Genomic DNA, 15212 nt, shown 5'->3' on the forward strand with positions numbered 1-15212 from the left:
ACAGGTTAAGATGTTGGAGTGATAGTCCAAAAGAACTCTTGGGTCTAGAATCAAGTGAGCTGCAAATCTTACTTCTGAGTCTTGGTATTCTGACGCTATGGGCATTAATTTAGGGGACAGTTGGCATTAATATTCCTCCCATTCACTGTTTGTATGAATCATTCCAAATATCACATTGGTAAAAGTATTAGTGAGGACACTGAGTGCAATAGTGTACAGAGAGGGCTGGTTACAACTAACACATGATTTGATCTCTGACTACTTTCAACCTGGCTGCTCTAGTTAAGGCACTATCTTAAACACAGTAACAGGACAGATCACCCCAGACCCCCAGCACTACTTAAAGACAACACTGTCCAACTTACAGAGTAGTTGCATAGTACTTAGATCTTGCTGTGTTTGTAGAAGTACTAAGTGGTGTTGTTCCAAGAAGTTGCTAAAGCCTGTACAGAGTGTTGGGAAGGATTTAGTTGCTGTTACAAAACTACTAAGTCTCTGTGATGGAGATTAGTGTCCAGTCATCATTTGGCTGCAGCATTAGTGGAAGAAAACGCAGTGGCAGAAAAGGAGATTAACTGCTCATTATGAGAAAAGAAAAAGAACTCTCACAGATCGCCTTACTCACTTAGGGTGCTAAGAGATACTTCTCCTAGTCGTACTTATAGAAGGAGTGGTGTGGTTTCCAGCTGCACTTTCACCAAGATGGTTCCAAGGTTAACCTATCCGTACGCCTCCTTGGAACAAGACTTAAAACGTTAAAGCAGAGAATGGACATTACTGTCAGGCAATCAAGATCACCTAATCCCAAATTTATTTTATAAACCAGCAAACCATTCAGGCTCATTTAGACAATATAGCAAACACCTTGTAGTTCATCATTTACTGCATGCAGAAGGTTACTGAGGCTTTGACCCTTCTTTAAATGGAGAGAAGCAGGAGTTGTTCACACATGGGTTTGCCAAGAGGGTTCTCCATTGTGTACGGTGACATTGATTGTACAGAAGTGGCTTGTGACTGTATTGAGATGTGCTGTTGTGTTTGCGAGCACCTAGTAATTAAGCTGATTTACACCTGTGATCCTGGCAGAAATTGTGATATCTTCATTACACCCTCTATCCACTGGACCAGCAACCTCTTCGCCAGTTGTTCAGTTGAACCAATAAGTGGCCACTCAGTAACAAGGGCTTTCTGCCCTAAACATAGCTGAGGAATCCCCTCCACAACTCCATCACTTGAAGTTTGTGCCTAAATGAGGGCCATTCTTACAAAAACCACACGGCTAAGCAGTCAATTACTGAACTGAAGCAATGATTTGACTGTCTTGGCCATTTGGAAGAAACCCTCCCATATTACCTTACAGTGATGTTATAATTGATGCTGGGTCTGTTGTACACTCAGCAACCTGCAGCATAAGTGGACAGCCTTCCTTGGCACCAGTGTTTTGGTGACAACGTTCACAGGAGGAAAAGGAGGAGAAGAACAAAATTGATGTGGAGGCAGTTGTCTTGTCCATGCTCCAGGTGGACTGTCTATGAGTGGCTCATCAGATTCCAGTTACCCTGAATGAAAACAAAGATCCAGCACTCTTCAACATTTAACCCCATCTTACCAACAGCTGCATTCTCTTGAATACAATCCTGAAATAAACTCTATCACAAAACAGCCATTCCATTACAGCTTTATCCAAATACATATCCAATGCTCCATGAAATATTCAACTCACCAATCTCATCTCTAAGCCTGTGGGGCTTGTATAGCAACAAGTTGTATTTCACAAGCTCAGTCTGAATTTCCACTTTGGCACTCAGACATTTCTTGACTTTATACTGCAGTGAATGCCAGGATATCAGCCATCAGGTATTGCAACACTACTGAGTTGTCATGTCAGGAGTAGGTAAAAGCTGCTTAAGGCATTCCAATCTGTGAAGACATGACTTGTCCAATATATTTGCTGTTTATTCCAAAAAAAGAATCAACTAGATGTGTGACGGACAGTTCTGTCCTTGTGCAAAGACCCTCTGAACCATACGATAATTTTGATACCTTTAAGTGGAGGCTTGATCCCTGAGAGAGAAGAGAAAGTGGGATGTGGAAACAGGGTGTGAAGATCTCATTTGATTGGAGGAGGTTAATGTATTGACTAAACGTCAGCATACAACAGCTGAGCTGAATGGTTTATTTCTTTATTTAACATCTCACAGAAATACTAGGTGACTAAAGGACCTAGACACCTAAAAAAACTGAGGAACAAAGGAAGTTAGTATTTATATAGATGTACTACTTAAAAAGATAACTGAATTGAACATTAATAATTTTGCTCCACCAAATTGAGCTTCATCTCAGAGCATTAAAGGAGGTGACTAAAGAGATAGTGGATTGCTTGGTTATCATTCCAATATCTGTGGATTCTAAAAAGGTTCTTGGAGACTGAAAAAAGACAAATGTAACCCCAGTATTTGCGAAGAGGGAGAATAGAGAACCACGGATGTCCTTGTTTGATGCTAGTAGGATGGAAAATGTTATAATCTATAAAAAAGGATGTGATAGGTAGACGTTTGGAAAAAAAGGTTGGGGAGTACATGTATTTATGAAAGGGAGATCATGTTTGACAAACATATCTTTTTGAGAATATACTTGTAGCTTTGATCAAGGAGATCCAATGGATGTGTTGCAGTTGGATTTTCAGAGGGTTTTTGAAAAGGTCCCATACAGATTAGTAAATAAAATAAGAGCATTTTGGGTTGGGGGGAAATACTTTATGGTTGACTGAGAACTGGTTACCAAACTGTAATTAGAGTAGAAATAAATTATTTTTTCTCAGAATGACAGACTGTTACAAGTGGGGTACTGCAAGGGTCCACGGCTATTCACACTTCCTATGAAATAATTAGGATGTGGGCATCAATTATAACATTCCAACATTTGCTGCTGACACCAAATGGGGTGGAAACATAGGAAGATGTAAGAAGGCTTGAAGAGGACTTGGACAGGCTAAATGAATGAGGTAGAAAGAACGTGGCAGAATATGATGTGACTAATTGTGAAGTGATTCACTTTGGAAGAAGAAACAGAAAGGATATTTCTTAAATGTGAATGATCAGGAGGTGCTGATTTTCAGAGACCTGTGCGTCTTTGTTCATGAGTCACTTGCTAAAAGCGAACATGCAGATGCAGCAATCACTTAGGAGGCAAATGTAATGTTAGTCTTCATCAGGAAGGTATGAGTGAAGTTACCTTGCTGCAGTTGTATACAGCCTTGGTGAGATCTCACCTTTACACCTATTGTATTTGGCTTTAGTCCTTTGTCTAAGGAATGATGTACTTTCAATACAGGGAGTGCAACACAGGTTCACCAGAGATAGTGGAATTGTCTTATGAGTGGACACTGAGGTAACTGAGTTTGTATTTTCTCTAGACTGAAGAATGAGAGGTAGTCTCATTGAAACTTTAGGATATTTTCTCTGGCTAGTGAGTCTAAAACCAGAGGACATAATCTCAGGATAAGGATTGCACATTTAAAACTGAGATAAGGAGAAATTTCTTCACCCAGCGGGTGATGACATTTGGAACTATCTCCCCAAGGCTGTGGAAGCTCATGACATTATTGATGAGGTTCTGAAGACTAATAACATCAAGGAACATGGAAATAGTGCAAGCAAGTGCCATTGAGTTAGATGATCAGCCATGATCCAATTGACAAGTGGAGCAGACACAGTGGGCTGAATTGTCCACTCCTGTTCCTGTGTACCTAAATTCAAATAGTAAAAATATGCTTTGATACAGGGCTACTTAATCAAGAATAGCTGATAAAATAGCACAGCTTATTTACTTCGCTTATAGCATGTCCTCTCTCAGTAAGACCAGACTACATTATTCAAAAGCAATTCAGATCACACTGAGTCCATAATGTCAGCTTTAAGGTTTCCCATGTAATGCAAAATGATGCACTTTTAAGAATAAATTGCCATGCAAATTTAATAAAGTGTCTAAAGGATATAAATGATATAGTTGTTGCATATTGATTCAGTCGTTTAGCAAATTACCAGTTTCAATTGTTGTTGGTTTCTGAGTATAATTAAACAGAGATTGGTATGGAAAAGTGGCACTTTTTGCATAAGAACAATTTATCAGCAAAAAATTATTTCTGGTGGACAGAAGTCACGAACGGGGGTAAAATAATTTGATGTTTTCAAAATGACAATGTGTAGGATTTACTACAGAAAAAGATGGTCAGCCCATTGACCTCTGAAGGCAAAAGGGAATGAAATCCATATGGCATCTATTCATAACATTACATGTGGAGGAAAGTGCTGCATAGCGGCAAACTCATTAGAACTGATTTCTCATGACAATTCACAAAAATACATATGTAATAGTGCCTTTACAATGAGTTGGAGATAACTAATTCTCTTATTTGTGTCACCCTTGAAAACAGATCTCCTGGGAGAACTGAACACTAAATATATCCATAAATGCCAGCTTGTCTCAATTAACAGCATTCTTGTCATTGAGTCAATAGACCAAAGATTCTAAGTTTCAATATAGAACTGGAATCTCTAATCTGGGCTGATACGAATGTTCTGCATTAATAGCAGTGCTATTTTTCAAAGGACGTGAAGAATCTTAAGGCTTTTTTTTCAAACAGCAATGACTTCTCCCACAATCTTCGTTTTATTATGAAACTTGTGAATCAATTGCTTCCGCCAAATATGGTAAGAAAATGTTGGATTCCAGAGCTAAGAAAGGATTAAAAGCTCTCTCTAAAATAGTCCCATTTATAGATGTGCAGATTCACAAATAAAAATAATTTGGAAGAGATAAGGGCAGAAAGAGAATAAAGAAGTCAGACCAGACCAGAGCCAGTGTCGACATATGTCTGAGTAGCCCCAAAGATTAGAGATCAGAATGACTTCTAAAGTATCATCTAGTTGTTTAGTATTGCTTTATTACTTAACAAATTATTTTAACTTGTCACATCAAAACTGCTGTCTATCAATTTTTGTCTTACCATGAACCCAAACAGAGGCTTGAGCAATTTGGAGAATTATAAAATGACTGTTGGTTCCTCATTTATTCTCACTCACTCCATGATACCTTCAAAGAACTCTCACAAGTATGTCAAACACAATATCCCTTTCAAAGATCCATGTTGACTCTGTCTGATTTTGTTTTTGATTTTCCAAATGAGCTGTTACTACCTCTGTAGTAATGGATTCTATTGTTTTCTCAATGGCAGAAGCTGTATTAACTAGTCTTTAGCTCTTGCCTTCTATCTCCCTCATTTCTTGAATCGTGCTAAGATTTGAGGTTTTCAATCCTTTGGGATTTTCTAGAATCTAGGGTATTCTGGAAGATTGCAATCAATACATTCACTACATCAGAAGTTATTTTCTGTAAGACTAGAGGGTGCTGGCAGTCAGGCCCAGGGCACTTAACAGCCATCTGGCCTATTCGTTGTTCTAATCCTTTTAATCATTGTAAGTTCGTCCCTCCTATTTGCCTCTTGTTTTTTTATGCAATTCTGCAATTCTGAAAACAGATACAAGAGGCTTGTTTCAAGCCTGTACCATATCCTTGTTTCACAATATTAGTTCACAGTCTCACCCTGCTTAGACTTAGATAAAACAATGAACAGCAGATGCCACAGATCAGAAACAAAAATAGAAATTGTTGGTGAAACTCAATAGGTTCGTAAGGTTAGATCGCAGGGGATCCATGGGAGCTAACCAATTGGATACAAAATGGTCTTGAAGATAGGAAACAGAGAATGGTGGTGGAGGGATGCTTTTTGGACTGGAAGCCTGTAGCCAGTGGTGTACTCCAAGGTACAGTGCTAGGTCCTTATCATATAAATATAACTAATTTGAATGTGAATATAGGAGGTATAGTTAGTAAATTTGCAGATGACACCAAAATTGGAGGTTTAATGGACAGTGAAGAAGATTATCTTAGAATACAGTGGGACCTTGATCAGATGAGCCAATGGGCTGAAGAGTGGCGGATGGAATTTAACTTCAATAAATGTGAGGTGCTGCATTTTGGTAAGGCAAACTGGGTTAGTAGTTATACAGTTAATGGGAGGGTCCTAGGGAATGTTGCCAGACAAAGAGAATTGCAGGTGCATTGTTCCTTGAAAGTGGAGTTGCAAGTAGAAAGGATGGTGAAGAAGGCTCTTGGCATGCTTGCCTTCATTGGTCAGAGCATTGAGTATAGGAGTTGGGATGTTATATTGCGGCTCTACAGGACATTGTTGAGGCCAATTTTGGAATACTGTGTCTAATTCTGCTTGCCATTCTATAGGAAGGATATTGTTAAATTTGAAAGGGTCCAGAAAAGATTTACAAGGCTGTTGAAGGGAGTGGAGGGTTCGAGCTATGGGGAGGAGCTGAACACACTGGGGCCTCTTTCCCTGGAGCATCGGGACTGAAGGGTGACCTTACAGAAGTTCATAAAATCATGAAGGATAGGATGAATAGCCAAGGTCCTTGTCCTAGGTGATGGGAGTCCAAAACTAGACAGCACAGATTTAGGAAAGAATTTAAAAAGGATCTGGGAGTAACATTTTCAAGCAGAGGGAGGGTGGTGCATGACTGGAACAAGCTGCCAGACTAAGTGGTAGAGGCTGGCACAATTACATCATTTAAAAGGTATCTGGATGGGTATATAAATAAGAAAGGTTCTGAGGGATATGGTCCAAATGCAGGCAAAAGGGACTTAGTCAGTTTGGGATGTCTGGACGAAGTGGACAGATTGAACCCAAGGTTCTGTTCCCATGCTGTATGACTCTATGATTCTATGACTCCAGGTCTGGCAGAATCAGTAGGGAGAAAGCAGAATTATCTTTTTGAGTCAATTACTCCTCATCAGAACTGTTATTTGTAGGTAAAAATGGTAATTACACTGAATACCAAGTTGCAAATGGAAGGGGAAGAGGTGAGAGTTAGGTGGAGAAGGGGCCCAGAGAGAGTGAGAGAAAGAAATACGAAAGGGGTAGGCAGACAAGGGGATTAGTGGTAGTAGACCAGGACAGAAGAAAAGCTGAATAAGCGATAATGAGAGCTGAGAGTAAGAGAGAATGAGTAAGTTGTGCTTAAAGCAACTCATGTAATAATAGGCCTGAGAGTGGGTCAAAATGGGTTGGTTTAACACAATCCATTGTCATGACTGGACCAGGTGTGGGAGTGGAGTTGAAGAGTATGGTGCTGGAAAAGCACAGCCGGTCAGGCAGCATCTGGGGAGCAGGAGAATCGATGTTTCAGGCATAAGCTCTTCTTCAAGAATGAGGCTTATGGGCCAAGAAGGCTGAGAAATAAATGGGAGGGGAGGTGGGGCTGGGGGGAAGGTAGCTGGGAATGTGATAGGTAGATGAAGGTTGGGGTGAAAGTGATAGGTTGGAGAGGAGGGTGGAGCAAATAGTTAGGAAACTAAATAGACGGGTAGGAGCATTCAAGAGGATGGTGCGGATTTGGAAGGTTGGGACTGGGATAAGGTGGGGGAAGGGGAAATGGAGAAACTGGTGAAATACACATTGATCCTATGTAGTTGGAGGGCCCCAAGGCAGAAGATGAGGCATTCTTCCTAAAGGTGTCAAGTGGTTAGTGTTTGGCGATGGAGGAAGCCCAGGACCTGCATGTCCTTGGCAGAGTGGGAGGGGCAGTTGAAGTGTTCAGCCACAGGATGGTGAGTTTGGTTGGTGCGGGTGCCCCAGAGATGTTCTCTGAAACGATCCACAAGTTGGCGTCCTGTCTCCCCGACGTAGAGGAGACCATATTAGGTGCAAGGGATGCAGTAGCTGATGTGTGGAAGTACACGTAAACTTCTTTCAGATGTGGAAATATCCAATTCTCGAGGGAGAGAAGCATCAACCAATTCGGCCTCTCTCTCTATAGCTCAAGCGCTCCCATCCTGGCAACATCTTTCTAAATCTTTTCTGCACCCCCTCAAGTTTAAAAACATCCTTCCTATATAAAGGCAACTGGATTTGTATGTAGTATTCCAAAAGTGGTTTGAGCTATGGGGAGATGCTGTACAGGCTGGGGCTGTTTTCCTTAGTGTGTTGGAGGCTGAGGGGTGACCTTATAGAGGTTTATAAAATCATGAGGGGAATGGATAGGGTAAATAGACAAGGTCTTTTCCCTGGGGTGGTGGATTCCAGACTAGAAAGCATAGTTTTAGAGTGAGAGGGGAAAGGTTTAAAAGGGACCTAAGGGGCAACCTTTTCATGCAGAAGGTGGTGTATTTATGAAATGAGCTGCCAGAAGAAGTGGTGGGGTTTAGTACAATTACAACATTTAAAAGACATCTGGATAGATATTTGAATATGAAGGGTTTAGAGGAATGTGGGTCAAATGTTAGCATATAGGTCTAGATTAAGGATCTCTGGTCGGCATGGACAAGTTGGATGGAAGGGTCCGTTTCTGTGCTGTATATCTCTTTGATTCTATGACTCTGTGAGCAACGTGCTGAACAGCCACAACATGACATCCTAACTCCTGTACTCACTACCCTGACCAATGAAGGAAAATGTGCCAATCACCTTCTTCACCACCTTGTCTACCTGTGACTTCACTTTCAAGGAATGATGCGGCTGCACCCCTAGATCTCTTTGTTTGGCAGTACTCCCCAAGGCCCTACCATTAACTGTATAAGTGCTGCCCTGGTTTGCTTTATCAAAATGCAACACCTCACATTTATTTAAATTCCATCAGCCACCCCCCAGCTCATTGGCCCATCTGATCAAGATCCTGTTGCACTCTGAGATAATCTCCTTCACTCGAGAGCCTATTTTTTAATGTCCTACCTAGTTTCCTACATTCTCTCTGCAGAATCTCAACTTTCTCTACCATGTTGTTCACCCTAAGTGGAAAATGAGATGTTTTTTGAGCTTGGCTGAGCCTCAGTGGAACACTGCAGCAGACCTGAGACAAAGATGTTGGCAAGGGAACACTGTGGGGTGTTGAAGTGGCAGACAGTTGGAAGTTCATTTTACCAAAAGAGCATAGATGTTCTGCAAAGCCATCACTCAGTCTGCATTTTATCTCCCCAATGTAGGGGAGACTAACTGTAAACAAATATAGCAAATAAATCACTACTTCACCTGGAAAGTATGTCCAGGGCCTTGGATAGTGAGGAGGGATGAAGTAAACAGGCAGGTATTACACTTTCTGATTTCATGGGAAGGTGCCATGAAGGTATGGGGAGTGGAGGAAGAATGGGGCAGCACAGTGGCTTATTGGTTAGCATACTACCTCACAGTGCCAGGGACCTGGTTTTGATTCCAGCCAGGGGCGATTATTTGTGTGGAGCTTGCACATTCTCCCTGTGTCTGAATGGGTTTCCTCCCACAATCCAAAGATGTGCAGATTGGCCATGCCCTCTTACCCAGAGTGTCTACAGATGTGCAGGATAGGTGGATTAGCCATGAGAAATCAGGGTTACGTGTATAACGTTGGTGGTTGGGTCTAGATGGATGCCCTTTGGAGGGTCCGTGTGGACTCAAGGGGCCAAATCACCTGTCTGTCCACTGTAGGGATTCTATGACTCTATTCTATGATTCAATGAACTGGGGTATCCTGGAGGGAATGATTCCTGCAGAATGCTGATAAAGGAGGGGAGCTAATAAATGTTACACTTGTCTCTTTCTTTTATACACACGTTTTTATATTTTTTTGCTAGCTATTCCCCAATTTATGGGCGGCACGGTGGCACAGTGGTTAGCACTGCTGCCTCACAGCGCCGGAGACCCAGGTTCAATTCCCGCCTCAGGCGACTGACTGTGTGGAGTTTGCACGTTCTCCCCGTGTCTGCGTGGGTTTCCTCCGGGTGCTCCGGTTTCCTCCCACAGTCCAAAGATGTGCAGGTCAGGTGAATTGGCCATGCTAAATTGCCCGTAGTGTTAGGTAGGGGTAGATGTAGATCTCGATGTAGATGTAGGGGTATGGGTGGGTTACGCTTCGGCGGGGCGGTGTGGACTTGTTGGGCCGAAGGGCCTGTTTCCACACTGTAGGTAATCTAATCTAATCTAATCAATCTGGGTCTTTTTAAAGTCATTTTCAGCTTGTTTCTAAAATTTTCGAGAAAGCTAAGTTTTTAGTGCTGAATATATATTTTTCAAGTTTATGCTTGACTTCCTATAGTTAGCACAGATACTGCATCCTTCTCATAGCAGTTTTCCTTCACACTGTAATATATTTTGTTAACAATTATGAAATATTTTCTTAACTATTTGCCCCTGTTTCCTTAGCATCTTTTAACATATTTTTCATCTCACTTTAGGCAAGTCTGTTCTTTACGTGCCTTTATTTATGTTTAAGACAATAAATTCAGACTCAGATTTCCCACCCTCAAACTGGATGTGAAATTCTATTGCATTATAATCTTTTTTTATTTCATATTGCCATCCAAACTAACTCTATATTTTGGTTCTCTAAACCAAGATCATTTCTCTTCACTTATCGTCCCTTATTAATAGAGCCTACTTTTGTTTTAGCTTGTGACAGCCTGTTTAAAGAGATGGGAGACAATAAAGGGATATCAGCAATTAATGATTGACCATATTAAGTTTGCTACTGTATATGTGTATGGAAGGCAATATCAAAGAAGGTGAAGAGTTCTAGTTTCAAAGACCTGTGATGAGAAAGTCCGAGCACTCGGTGTCTTGATTTTTAAACAATAGTCCTGCTAATGTTGTAGCAATTCAAGTCAAAGGTGGTTTCTTTTTAATGTCTATTGCAACCAAGCATATCAACTATTAATAGCAAAGAAAAACATATCAATTACCTGAAATGTTAAGTAGCAACGACGATTGTCTGAGACTAGCAGCAAATCGACACATTTTATATATTGCAGTTTCAAAATAGTCTTTCTATCCCTGCCCACCACCCTCCAACCCTTTCTATTCTGATGCTGGTGAAGTAGGTTTCCTCAGATTCTGTGACAATATTATGCAGATTTTAGGTACATAGGCTTAAGATTTTTATTATTAAACATCCTGGAATTGGCTCTGTTTCAGGTTCAGTGAAAGCACCTGAATTTTTCTGTGATAGTTAAAAAATAACTGCATCAGTTAGTGTCAACTTCTATTTAAATCAGCTTGCAAGTGATGCTCATGCAGCAAAAGTGCTCTGAAATGTGCTTTATGGAATTCCAAATGGTCAGGTGAAGATCTCTGAAAGGTTGCAGCCAATTTTTTTTTTCAATCAAAAGGTCCACTTATGTGTAAACTCACGGCCACCATCACCTCTTGTCATGATTTTCTTTACTGCCAGTGTCTGTGGGAGTTTGGTGACTGTCTTTAGGCAGATCAATGCAAGCAGCTAATTCATCCCTCTTGTTCATGGCAATTCGCAGCTGCTCTTTGATCGCCTGTATCCTTTGCTCCAATTCTTTTAGTTCAATGTCACGTACGTTCTTCTCACCCTGCTGATAGTGCTCAATCCCGCCGTTCTCACAGATCACCCCAGGCGGTTCCTTTTCTGCTTTGACCATGTAAGGATCCCGTGGACAGGCCTGAAGCTCAGACTGGGTCCTCCTGTTGCCCTTGACCACTGCCCTTCTCACATTGTTCCACCTTGCCTGGGAATTCACTCGCACCGTAGTGGGTGGCACCTTCTGGATCTTCTGCAAGGTGCATCTGTGAAACACAAAGCTATTACCATGCCTTTTCCACATATCTATTCAGCTTTGCTCAAGGGTAACTCATTGCTCAGCTCTTAAGTCATGCAGAACATCTGAGATAACTACATTATTTCTTTCAGGTGTCAGCACTTTGAGCACTATTTGCTAAATCAGGCCCAACAGTCAAAACATTATCAAGACAACCTCTATGTTATATCACTTAATCTGCTCTCTAGCAATAACATTGCATTTTGTCCCATCTCCAATGGTATCTCGTGGAATGTTTAATCTATCCCAATATCCTCCTGTTTCTTCTTGGTCATCAGGTGTAAATCCAAATGCTTTTCCATGGGTGTAAACTGTTACAACTTTGGCTGCTTTTGCTGAACATCTGGCCTCACCCAATAATTCACCTTATCCCCTCTAGCACAAAGCCCAATGTGGCTACATTTGGAATACTGTCTACATTTCTGGACACCACAGATTAGAAAGGATTCAATGATCTTGAAAGGAGTGCAGAATAGATTCAGCAGAATGTAAACAGGATTCCCAAGTGGTGAGTTATGGGGGGAGATTATGTAAACTAGATCTATAGAAGGCTATAGATAGGAGGCTATACATAGAAGGCTAAATGATAATTTGATTGAAGTTTCAGGATTTTGAAAGGAATTCACAGGGTTGACAGAGACAAACATTTTCCATAGGCAGGCAATTAAGAACAAGGGTATATAATCTTTAAAATTGGGGTTGGATTATTCAGTAAAGAGGAGAGAGTGAGGACTGCAGACGCTGGAGATCAGAGTCGAAAAGTGTGAAGCTGGAAAAGCACAGCTGGTCAGGCAGCATCTGAGGAGCAGGAGAAGATGAAGAGCTTCCTGATGAAGGGCTTATACTCAAAACATCGACTCTCCTGCTCTGCTTTACCAGCTCCACACTTTTCGACTATTCAGGAAAGAGAATTAGATTAGATTACAGTGTAGAAACAGTCCCTTCGGCCCAACAAGTCCACACCGACCCGCCGAAGCACAACCCACCCAGACTCATTCCCCTACATTTACCCCTTCACCTAACATTACGGGAAATTTAGCATGGCCAATTCACCTAACCTGCACATTTTTGGATTGTGGGAGGAAACTGGAGCACCTGGAGGAAACCCACGCAGACACGGGGAGAATGTGCAAACTCCACACAAAGAGTCACCTGAGGTGGGAATTGAACCCAGTCTCTGGCACTGTGAGGCTGCAGTGCTAACCACTGTGCCACCATGCCACCCACTGGGTTATGAAACAGCACCACTCCCCAAAAAATAGCAGCAGATACGAACTCAGTTACTAAATTGAAACCTAATGCAAGCAGATTTACAATAGCCAAGGTTATTAAACAATATGGAGCCAAGGTAGGTTATTGGAGCTATAAGAGTCTAGATTAGAGTAGTACTGGGAAAGGACAGCTTCCTCATTTCCCCTCCCCCAACCTTACCCCAGTTCCAAACTTCCAGCTCAGTACCATCCTCATGACCTGTCCTACCTGCCAATCTTCCTTCCCACCTATCTGCTCCACCCTCCTCTCCGACCTATGGGCGGCACAGTGGCACAGTGGTTAGCACTGTTGCCTCACAGCGCCAGAGACCCGGGTTCAATTCCTGCCTCAGGCGACTGACTGTGTGGAGTTTGCACGTTCTCCCCATGTCTGCGTGGGTTTCCTCCGGGTGCTCCGGTTTCCTCCCACAGTCCAAAGATGTGCAGGTCAGGTGAATTGGCCATGCTAAATTACCCGTAGTGTTAGATAAGGGGTAAATGTAGGGGTATGGGTGGGTTGCGCTTCGGCGTGTCGGTGTGGACTTGTTGGGCCGAAGGGCCTGTTTCCACGCTGTAATGTAATGTAATCTAATCTAATCTATCACCTTCATCCCCACCCCCATCCACCTATTGTACTCTTGGCTACTTTCTCCCCAGCCCCACCCCTACCCCCATTTATCTCTCCACCCTGGAGGCTCCCTGCCTTCATTCCTGATGAAGGGCTTTTGCCCAAAATGTCGATTTTCCTACTCTTCAGATGCTGCCTGACCTACTATTTCCAACACTAATCTGGACTTTAATCTCCAGCATCTGCAGTCCTCACTTTTGCCTATTGGAGCTATAATATAAATCATCATAGGATAGTGGAATGTGAGGGGCTGAATGGCCAATTACTGCTCCTTTGGTCCTAGTTCTGTGCTCCTCAGCAAATCAAACTGCTGTTGACTTTGATATCACCTCCACCTCTGCAAACTCTGCATCATATTTCCTTCCCATTTTAAAAAGTAACTTCAATCTTCTATGTACCTCTGAATAACAGGATCTTGATTTTGAATCCTACGTATAAAAAATGCCAAATAAGTGGTCGGGGTCAGGGATTGGGGCTTGATTTCAATTTATTATCAATATTAACTCTGTATTTTATATTATTCCTTGACCAATACTGCCTTTAGAGCAGTTATTTCTAATTATTTATATATTCATATAAAAGCCTCACCTTTTATCTGTCTTCACTTTCTGAATTTTCTGCTCTTCAAAGTTCATATTTAAAACGCGATGGATTTTCTACAAAAAGGAATGATAATCTGTTATCACTTGAGACAACAGAATTTACTGCACTTGGTCATAAATAAAAGACCAACAATCAGGTGACAAACAAAGTCAGAAAACAACTTGAAAAGTATTGTGTCGTTTCTGAGTGTGGCTGGGCAGTGAATGAGAGGACTGTACAGTCAGGACAGCAAAGCCTGATGCAGACTCCAGTCAGTGACTCCATGTATGCATTTCCTGGAATACAGTGATACTGGGATATTGGGAATACCACTGTAAGTCTAGCTGTGATCAGGTATTTCAGCAGACGCTGCTGATTCTCCAGCACCTGGAGCATTCATGGTCTGGAGGATCAGTTACATAATGAGACATGGGTTGGTGAGCAAACTGCTCCCAAGATTCCTTTTATGCTGCCTCATTTCAGCATACATAGGACAACATAAGGTGATCATTGCCCAGAGTCTTCTGATTATAATCACAATTCAACGACACAAGGATCCACGTACCATCTGCTACTGCATTGATTCTAAATTATTCAATGCTTTCCTCACTTTGGACTGTGTAAATTGCATTTCAGTTCAGTAATTTAACAGTATTCAGCTGGTGAGTATTAATGGGGAATTCACCTACCATCATATGAGTAGACTAAATGAAGGTTTAGTTTTGGATGTGCATGTTATGTTTCCTTGTATTAAAAGGCTGAGAGTGAATAAAGTTCAGAGTTCAACGATTTTCGATTTGATTTTCCAAGTTGTAATGAGCAAAGTGTTGGTATGAAAAGTCTCACCTGGCTTGTGTGGAGCCAATACTTAAACCTTTTCCGTTTCCGAATCCTTGGCAGGACCAGTCTGTAGACAATCTGTTCCCCAACAGTCGTCAGTAAAGAGCCAGCGAAGCCCAGGCACAGCAAAACAAACAGCCCTGAGAAATGTTTAATGCCCATTTGTAATGTCTGCAAAAAACATATTTCAAATTTTAGTCTCAGAAAAGAGTTAGGGAGAAGTCAGTGTGAGACTGTGTGTTGGAACA

The 15212-nt window shown here is 41.7% G+C and overlaps 1 protein-coding gene across 1 annotated transcript in view; it reads right to left on the reverse strand.

Annotated features, from left to right (window-relative positions):
- Positions 1-10786: 10786 nt before the first annotated feature.
- The window catches only part of grin3bb (glutamate receptor, ionotropic, N-methyl-D-aspartate 3Bb), a 79778-nt gene continuing 75352 nt past the window's right edge, over positions 10787-15212 (reverse strand). The window contains exons 7-9 of the mRNA XM_072593919.1: positions 14971-15135; positions 14131-14198; positions 10787-11632 (exon numbers count right to left, since the gene is read on the reverse strand). Coding sequence (XP_072450020.1) covers positions 11236-11632; positions 14131-14198; positions 14971-15135 — 630 coding nt within the window. The 3' untranslated portion in view covers positions 10787-11235. The remainder of the gene's footprint in view (positions 11633-14130; positions 14199-14970; positions 15136-15212) is intronic.

Source organism: Chiloscyllium punctatum, chromosome 24, assembly GCF_047496795.1.
Source record: "Chiloscyllium punctatum isolate Juve2018m chromosome 24, sChiPun1.3, whole genome shotgun sequence".
In the NCBI taxonomy this organism is placed as follows: Eukaryota; Metazoa; Chordata; class Chondrichthyes; order Orectolobiformes; family Hemiscylliidae; genus Chiloscyllium; species Chiloscyllium punctatum.